The 9,742-nt window shown below is 44.0% G+C and overlaps 1 protein-coding gene across 1 annotated transcript; it reads left to right on the forward strand.

The window, feature by feature from the left end:
* Positions 1–1,787: 1,787 nt before the first annotated feature.
* On the forward strand, positions 1,788–9,507 carry LOC147618184 (V-type proton ATPase subunit G 1-like). Its single transcript, XM_086774610.1, has 4 exons — positions 1,788–1,938; positions 7,327–7,427; positions 8,865–8,963; positions 9,083–9,507. Exons 1-4 carry the CDS (start codon positions 1,851–1,853, stop codon positions 9,125–9,127), a joined length of 333 nt encoding a protein of 110 aa, XP_086630736.1. The 5' UTR covers positions 1,788–1,850; the 3' UTR covers positions 9,128–9,507.
* Positions 9,508–9,742: the final 235 nt, after the last annotated feature.

A 9,742-nucleotide genomic window follows, 5' to 3' on the forward strand; every position in this document is an offset into this window, starting at 1 on the left:
TTGATGTGGAACAATCTGGAAAAACGTGAGTTCATTATAGAAACTGTATTTATGACCTGTTTGTAAATGACTGTTTTATGTCAAGAATGTTGGGGAAGCATTTTGACTGTCTTGTGATTAAGGTCGTGGAGACCTAACTGATAAAGTTGCAACTGCTGACGGAGAGTCAATGGAGGACGTCTCGCGTAGCAAGGTGGGCCGAGGTCTTGACCAGCCTCGGTTTGATTTAAATGGTGAGCTTCCGGTACGGTGGATGAGGGACCAAGGAAGCGGCCTATGAGTGAAGCGCTAGGTGACCTGCGAAGGATCCTAGAGGGTGCTGACCATACGGTGCTCGGGCTCTGGGTCGCCGAAGATACCCACACGTGCGTCGTGGAAGATATTGAAACAAGGAGTAAGAGTTGTTTTCTGAAACCGGGCATGGATCTGGTTGATTGACCTTACTGGTCCTCAACGGATGAGTCCATGGCTCTCTTATATGGATCTGTTGATTGATCTTGCTGATCTTCAACGAGGATTCCATCTTGATTTTTATATGTGAAAATATTGCCGGGTACTATGAGCTAGGAACTATTGAAAAGGCCCCTGAGTGAACAGGCGGTGAGCGTTCTGGTTGCCAATGATGCCATGAGTACACCGATGAATGAATGATTGGAAATATGGATTCAATCAGAGATTTTGAGGATTGTCATCAGTGACATAATGGTTTCATTAAAGGATTGTTTTAAAGTTAGCTGATGCTGAGAAAAAGGCAATTTCATATTGGGTGTGTAAGTGGTGTGACTAGTTTTATGTTTGCATGAACTTTTGGCTAGGGGACCTGGGAACTCTTTTCCCTGGTACCCGGGACAAAACCTAACCAAATTCCTAATTGGATCCCATCACTACAGTGGTTGGGCGGTTGGCTAACCCATGGGACTGGATGGGGTTAGGCTGGACTGATGGATCCGTAAATTTCAATTTCTATTTAGTTCGATAGATGAAGTAAACCCCGGACAAAAATTGTTCTATAGAAAAGAATCAACGGCTGTGCCTCTCAATGAGGAAAAAAGCGTTGATCTCTATGATCCAAGTACAGTCTTTTTCCCTGATCTGACTATGGGACTTACGGGTTCGGTCAGATGAGCTTAGTTAGTTAAGGCTTTTGACTACGTTAGGGAAAAGTTATCCTGGTGGAATCGCCCGTGCTTTCCGGGCAAGAGAAGTTTTTCCGAGTTGGGTTTGGAAGAATCGAGGAATTAGTCACCTGTCCGGATATCCGTGGGCGAGGCCCCGAGTGTGGGACCCTGCCCCGCGCAAGATGTGCTACTTCCGCTGCTAGCACCCCGAATCCGTTGCGCGGTGGGGACAGGGTACTTACAGAGATAATGCTAGCTTTTACCAAAGTTATTGTGCTTTGCTTTTCTAGCTGCAAGGCCTTGCTTATTGGCTTATTGACCTCAGAGTTTGAAAAAGTAGCTTTTTGCTTTTTGGTTTGGTTCAATCTCCTCTTGTGGTGCTCCTGGCTCGTGGTCAACTCAATTTTACTTTTTGCTTTTCTTTGCTTTTTGACCAAAAATGGTGCTTTTCCATGGGCAAACTTTATGGTCCCTGTTCCCATGCCTTCTTCTACCAATTTGGGTAAGGGTTCCATCATGAGTGCTAAGAGGGCGAAATAGTTACATATACCACAACAAGCTCCTGGCAAGACCCAATGGTGTGATGCCACGCATCCAATGACTCACCTCCACATAGCACAAAAAACAAATGGTGTGCTGCCACGTGTGCCAATGCCCCACGTTTTGTTCATTGTAAATTGTAGCAACTAGATGGTTGAGAAGTCATTTTCTTTGTAACGGATCTTGAAAGCTATGGCGATGGAGAAGGGGCAGGGGGGTATTCAAATGCTGCTTGCGGCCGAGCAAGAGGCTCAGCACATCATCGACTCTGCTAGATCTAGTAATGACTTACGTACCTGCTCCAAATTTGATTCAATAAACGCTTAATTTTTGCCAAACATGCTATCATTTCTCCAGATTCATGTCAACATAGTCCTCGCTGTGTTTGTTGCCATGGAATCCGAACTTGTGGCTGAAGTATTTTTTAGGTCGATTAGATGCTTAATCTACTGGATTAGATGATCTGTGTTACCATATTATAGTAGTGATGTGTGTGAACACACTTAGGACCGCCGGGGCACTTTTTCCCTCACTAGGAGGTTTTTTCCCCCGTGCATTGTATATACGCCCATTATCTTCTAGGGCTAGTTATCTCTCATTTTTGGCACTCATAATACACTACTGTGTTGTGCTCAAGCTTCCTCATCTTCTTGAAGTTGTGTGTGCATTCCTGCAACCCTAATTCCAACAATTGGTATCAGAGCAGGCTTCCTCCTCCCGGGCAGCATCACCGGCACCTGCCGCTTCATCTCCTCCGATTGCGACGAGGTTTCACGAGCGACTGCAGGTTAGTATATGCCGTGGGAGAGCCCATAGGGCTGGGTCATTTCAGAATTTTGATCTGAGGTCATTTCGCCCTCCGTTTTTGCATTCCAAGTACTGCGCAGGCAAAATCGTCCTACTGTGCAGATTTTCTGTCAAGATTAAAATCTGCAGGACAGGTGCCCATTCGTCTGTTTTGGGCTGTGCTACATAGCACAGGTCGATTTTATACAGGTTCTCCTCTTACAGACAGCATTTACATCTAGTAGTACAGTCATTGGCCATGGCTGACAACAATGATGTATTCCGCATGTTGGCTGCTGAGGATAAGTTGGATGGCACCAACTATCCATTGTGGGCATATATGATGCGACATGTATTGGTAGCAAAGGGGTTATGGAACATTGTGCAGGGTATTGATGCACGTCCTATTGTGGCTGGGAATGCTGCAAACACATCAGATACAGGTACTGTTGATGATGGTGCAGGCACAAGTGCTGTAGCAGCTGTTCGAGAACCACCACTTTCAGCAGAGCAGATTCGTTGGGATGGTAGAGATGCGCAGGCTCATGCCTTGATTGCGCTGTCTGTCAAACGTACCATTATCCCACATATTCGCTCCTGCAGGACTTCTAAGGATGCTTGGGATGTACTTGCCACATTGTATCAGGCAAGAAATGAGGCTCGTGTTGCTTATCTCCGAAAACAGTTGGAGAATGAGCATATGAACGAAGGTGATTCTATGGATAGCTTTTTGACAAAGATCAAGGATTTCAAAGAGCAGCTCATTTCTGCAGATGAAATCCTGTCAGACAGTTCACTTGTGCAGACTGTTTTGAATGGTCTACCAGATTCTTATCAGGGTTTTGCTTCCACTCTTCGCTTGATGATGAAAGGCAATCCCAATGCCTTATCATTTGAGGAGTTAGTTTCTGTTTTGCTGCAAGAAGACCAGTCAAGGCAAAACAGGAATAGTATGCGTGTCGCAGATCAAGCTTTCGGTGCTAGTCAGAGAAGCGGGAAAGGTAAAGCTGGCTTTTCTTCTAGTAAGCAGAAATCTGCAAATGCTGCGCAACCAAAGAAGGAAGACAAAGATGAGAAGAAGGGTGACAAACAGAAGACATTTTGCAAGTACTGTAAGGGAAATGATCATGTCATCAAAGCGTGTCCTAAGCTGGCTGCGAAAGAGGCTAAGAAGAAAGAGGCTGGTATGGCTGTTGCAGATGCCTCTCCTTCTAACAATGAATCTGCTAATGTTGTGCTAGATACAGAATGGGCATTCAATGCGCAGTGCAGTTATGACCCATCTTTGCATGACACATGTATGTCTGCAGTAGATTCAGATGTATGGTACTTTGACAGTGGTGCCACTAAGCATATCACCTCGCAGCGCAGTTTATTCACTTTCCTTGAGTCTGCTCCCACAGGGAATACTGTCACTTGTGCCAATAACTCCTCTTATCCCGTTAAAGGAGTTGGACAGATTGTGCTGAATGTTGCAAATGGCAACACCTTTACACTTTTTGATGCATTGTATGTGCCAGGGATCAAAAAGAATCTGCTGTCAGTTTCCGCATTTGCCAAAACAGGTTTGGTTGTAAAATTTGTGGATGACAGATGTACTGTTCATGATCTCTCTTGTGGTGACATCATTGTAGCATCTGGTTCACTATGTCGAGGGCTGTATAAGCTCAATATGGATGGCAAATGTGTAGAGGATTCAGCATGTGCTATTATGGATACGCAGGCTATTTCAAATGCAAAACTGTGGCATGCACGTTTTGGTCATCTGAATTTTGCAAGTTTGCTGCGCCTGCAGAAATCTGAAATGGTGTCTTCTTTGCCTAAGCTTGAGGCACCTGTCAAGCATGTTTGTGAGGGCTGCATATTGGGTAAAATGCAGCGTGCTTCCTTTCCCAAAGATGGATCAGTGAGAGCTGAACGCAGATTGCAGCTTGTTCACAGTGATGTTTGTGGACCCATGCAAACTCCATCATTTGGAAACTACCTTTACTTCGTGACTTTCATTGATGATTTTACCAGGCATGCATGGGTATATCCTTTGAAGGCAAAGTCCGAAGTGTTTTTGTGCTTCAAACAGTTTTTGGTTATGGCTGAAAATGTGTCAGAAAGTAAGATGGGCACCCTCCGTTCAGATCGAGGGGGGGAGTATATGTCTTCAGAATTTAATGCATTTCTGGCTGAGCGTGGGATAAAACACCAATGTACAGTGCCGTATACACCACAGCAAAATGGTGTGGCTGAGAGAAAAAACAGGTCTCTCATGGAAATGGCAAGATGTATGGTTAAGAGTCAAAGTCTACCACATGGTTTTTGGCTTGAGGCTGTCATGTGTGCCACTTATGTACTAAACAGGTGTCCCACCAAAGCATTACAGGTTGTCACTCCATATGAGGCTTGGCATGGCCGCAAGCCATCTGTTGGCCATTTACGTGTTTTTGGTTGCCTGGCATATGCATTAGTGCCTGTGCAACATCGCAGAAAATTGGATGACAAAGCTGTCAAATGTATTTTTGTTGGATATAGTGCTGAGAGCAAAGGCTATCGTTTGTATCATCCACAGACAAAGCGCATTTTGGTTAGCCGTGATGTTGTATTTGTGGAAGATGCAGTTCAGCCCTTGGTTTCATGTACTAAGGAGACAGATATCAGCTCACGTGATGTCTATGATACATTGTTGCCTCTTTTCAGTGGTGCACAGTCAAGTGCAATACCTCATGAGGCAGTTTTTCAGCCTATGCAGGTTTTAAATGATGGCACAGATCAGCCTATATCTGATGCAGATGTGCATGATGCACTTGAGGATGAGAGACAAGAGATTGAGGGCTCTAGGAACATGCCTAGATGGCTGGTGCAGACTTTGCGTGACAGCAAGTTGGATGCCCCTTTGTCTAGTCGCACTCGTTCTGGCTCTCATGGTGCCTCTTATGCGTCAGATTGTTATGCATTGGCTGTTTCTAGTATGTGCGATGAAAGTGAGCCTGTTTCATTTGATGAGGCACAAAGTTCAGAAAATTGGATGGCTGCTATGCAAGCAGAATACGATGCTATTATGAAGAATGGTACATGGTCTTTATGTGACTTGCCTCCTGGCAAGAAGGCCATTGGCACTAAGTGGGTATACAAATTGAAGCGTAAGCCTGATGGCACAGTGGATCGCCATAAGGCTAGGCTTGTTGCAAAAGGTTATGCTCAAGAGAAGGGCATTGATTTTGATGAGACTTTTGCTCCCACATGTCGTATGACCACTGTTCGTAGCATCTGTGCATTAGCAGCTCATAATGGTTGGAATGTACATCAGCTGGACATAAAGACTGCGTTCTTAAATGGAGATTTGCATGAGGAGGTGTATGTATCGCAGCCTCGTGGTTTTGTTCAAAGAGGGCAGGAAAACAAAGTGTGCAGGTTAAAAAAGGCTTTATATGGTTTAAAGCAAGCTCCACGAGCTTGGTATGAAAAAATACATGCATATTTGACTGCACATGGGTTTCAAAATAGTCCAACAGAAAGCACTTTGTATGCTAAACGTGTGGATGGTGTACATCTAATCATTGCTCTCTATGTCGATGACATGCTGCTCACAGGACCAAATGAGAGTCATATTGCTGATTTTAAGGCTGATTTGAATGCCTCTTTTGAGATGTCAGATTTGGGGCATTTGCATCATTATTTGGGGATACAATTTAAGCAGTGTGATGGAGGTATTGCTTTGTGTCAAACAAAGTATATTGAAACATTGTTGCGGAGATTTGGCCTTGAAGACTGCAAGCCTATTGCTACTCCAATGGAGACAGGTTTGAAGTTGAGTCTTCATGATGCTGGAGATCACTTTGATGTCACACTCTATCAGACAGCTGTTGGTTGCCTCATTTATGTATGCATTACGAGGCCAGACATTCAGTTTGCAGTCTCACAGGTGAGCAGATTTATGCATAGCCCAGGCATTAAGCATTGGCAGGCAGTGAAGCGTATCTTTCGCTATTTGAGTCGTACTCGGCATCTTGGGTTGTTTTATCCCAAGGGGGGATCATTGCCGCCAGATTTACATGCTTTTTCAGATTCTGACTGGGCTGGTTGTTATGACACACGCGTGTCCACGAGTGGTTTTTGCTTCATGCTTGGAAGCTCATGCATATCATGGTTGAGCAAGAAGCAGCCTACTGTGGCCACTTCTAGTTGTGAAGCTGAGTACAGGGCAGCTTTCACAGCTACGGTTGAGTGTGTGTGGCTCAGACGCCTTATGGCTGATTTGGGTGTTGGGCAGCCATCTGCCACCACCATCTTCACTGACAGTCAGAGCGCATTGGCAGTTGCGCGGAACCCAGTGTTCCATGCTCGTACGAAGCACATTGAGGTGCACTACCATTATGTCAGGGAGAGACTCTCTGCAGGAGAGATCAGTTTGGCTTATGTGCCAACACAGGATAACCTTGCAGACCTTTTCACAAAGGCTCTGCCTCGTGAGAAGTTCGAAGCTTTTCGCAAAGCTTTGGGCTTACTCCCTTTTGTGGATTCGTCCACATAGCTAGACACTTCCCTATACATGAGTGCTAGCTCTTGTTCACCGCATCACTCCAGGGGGGATTTGTTACCATATTATAGTAGTGATGTGTGTGAACACACTTAGGACCGCCGGGGCACTTTTTCCCTCACTAGGAGGTTTTTTCCCCCGTGCATTGTATATACGCCCATTATCTTCTAGGGCTAGTTATCTCTCATTTTTGGCACTCATAATACACTACTGTGTTGTGCTCAAGCTTCCTCATCTTCTTGAAGTTGTGTGTGCATTCCTGCAACCCTAATTCCAACAATCTGCGCATGTATAGTTACGGCATTTTAGAGACTTATCTGCATACTGTGTTAAACCCAATTCTGTGTGTTGCAGCCAAGACAGCAAGACTAAAGCAAGCCAAGGAGGAAGCTGAGAGGGAAGTGGCTGCATACAGGGCACACAGAGAGAGTGAATTCAGAAAAAAACTGTCTGAGGTATGTATTAGCCGTTTCTCCTTGTTACTGATATGTATCTGCTGATAGTAATCTCCTTGTTACTGATCTGTATCTGCTGATAGTAAAGCTCATTTTTTTTGAGGGAGAAAAGAAATATGTACAAAAGCTGTTAAAATTCGTTGGAAATTGAAAAATTATGCACTTAAAAAGAGATTGGTCAAACAAACGTTGCTTCATATTATGCACATGAGTGCCGGCAGGTGTGTTTTTTTGCTCCAATGATATTTGTGTGTGTGTTTGTGTGTGTGTGTGTGTGTGTGTGTGTGTGTGTGTGTGTGTGCACAATGCATGTGTATATGTATGTTTCCAGTGTATGTCTGCATGTATATACGTATGCAATGTGTATGTATGTGTGTGTGCAATGCATGCACGATTTTATATCAACATCATGTATCTTGATGCCACTATGGAGCTTATTTGGATGTAGAGGCTCATACATGTTTGCCTGGAAGTATTGTCAAAAGTGACTTTCCTTTATTTCAAAGGAAGAAAACCATATAGCATTATTTGAAACCCACTGCAGTGTCAACCTTGGATGTTTGGCGGGGATGTGTGTGGGGCTGCAGGTGTTACGCATTTGCAAGGATATCCACAACGAACAAGCTCTAGTCTGGTCAATCTTGAGCTTCACCTGGTAGGCATAGATGGTTTGGGCATGTACCTGGATTCATCTAGGTATATATGTCTAGTCTAGTCAACCTCGAGCTTCACCTGTTAGGCGTAGAAGGTTTAAAAATGGATGGACATTTTTTGAATGTCTGTTGTGATGATAGCAGCTTGCTCCCAATCAACACAGGTTGCAGAGTTTTTCTTCTTTGTTACTGCAAGAAGGTGAGAAACAGTAGTTATAGTACGTACGCTGCGGGTACGATGAGTACAGAAAGTACTGATCAGGCGAAGGTACGTTAGGTGCTGCAAGGTTGTAGATATGGTAGGATGTGTGATACGTGTGTGGGACAGTACATACAATGCATGGTACGACGTTTTCCTTCATTGGATATGGTAGGCACAGTATGCACATTACGTTTGCGGTATGCATACAGAAAGGACGTATCAGGATTAGGTACTGAAACAGACACACAAGGATTAGCATATTCATATCGATCTTGAAACAGCCACATAAGGGATTAGGGCTTTTGACTGGTATCCAAAAAGCATAAGAAGAACCTCTCAACCAGCTTGCAAATATAAAGCAGTTTAATGGACCTTCTTGGAGGGACTGGCAAGGTCTTTTTCCTTCATCTGACTGAAACTTAACACACACGGGCAATTTGTGAGTGAAACATAGATGTATTTTTGAGTCTATATATATGTAGAGAGGCATAGACCCTACTGAAACTGTTATGGATTTCCAACCTAGCTTTGTGTCGCTCAATTAAGCATGACTAGCATCTAAGAAGGTGTATTGCCTGGCAGTCCAGTGGAGATTCTGGATCCAATATCAAGCGCCTTGAAGCAGAAACACAGGAAAAGATCAAGCATTTATCCAAGGATGCATCCAAAGTCTCACCAGAAGTACACCTCTCTCTCTCTCTCTCTCTCTCTCTCTCTCTCTCGCGTGCGCGCATGCATACACACTCAAGGAAACTTGTCGCATGTCCTGGCTTCTGATATTCTCTGATTTTATTCAACAGGTAGTTGGACTTCTTCTGAAATATGTCACTAGTGTCAGAAACTAAGGTGAAGCATGGCTTTTTAATTGTCGCTCGATTGAGTGCTGATGTGAATAAGCTTTCATGCCATGGCCAAGTTGCAGTAGCAGTGGTATTTATAGGCTGTACATGATGCCATGGAGAGGTCGGGATTCAAGATTTTGAGCTCTTTCTTTATTTTATTGATTTTCAAGTTGTAGATTTTACGTTTTATATTAGGGGAAACTTTTCCAATGAGACAGTTACATTTTGGGTTCTGTTCTTACACACAACACCCCCCCCTCCCCCCCTTTTCCCCCCTTTTTCTGGGCTGGGTGAAAAGAAGAGAAAATGTCAGTGGCAGAAAGTAAACAAAGTTCTCCTTGCTTTCATATGTAATAGATGCTGCCATGAGTTGGTTGATGTCATTATTTCCCCCCTTCTGTACCATTCCCTACATCTGTACATTGGTTAGCTTCAAACGAAGATTGGCACTCAGGATTCGAAGTTTTCAATGATCCTTCTCAAGGAAAAGAGCTCTTCCTATTCTTCAATACTTCCTCTAGCCAATATGTTCATTAAAGTCGAGAGCCTACATGGGAAAATAAGTTAAAACACACACACACACACACACGTATGTATGTGTATGTATGTGAGTGGGAG

Source organism: Cibotium barometz, chromosome 35 (assembly GCF_041138505.1).
Source record: "Cibotium barometz isolate CiBa-2024 chromosome 35, ASM4113850v1, whole genome shotgun sequence".
NCBI classification, from domain to species: domain Eukaryota; kingdom Viridiplantae; phylum Streptophyta; class Polypodiopsida; order Cyatheales; family Cibotiaceae; genus Cibotium; species Cibotium barometz.

Excerpts from the sequence above, each read along its gene's own strand:
- LOC147618184 (XM_086774610.1), top strand. The coding sequence starts at position 1,851 with ATGGCGATGGAGAAGGGGCAGGGGGGTATTCAAATGCTGCTTGCGGCC. Across the intron at positions 1,939-7,326 it reads CATCGACTCTGCTAGATCTA|CCAAGACAGCAAGACTAAAG; the intron begins GTAATGACTTAC and ends TGTGTGTTGCAG. Across the intron at positions 7,428-8,864 it reads TCAGAAAAAAACTGTCTGAG|TCCAGTGGAGATTCTGGATC; the intron begins GTATGTATTAGC and ends ATTGCCTGGCAG.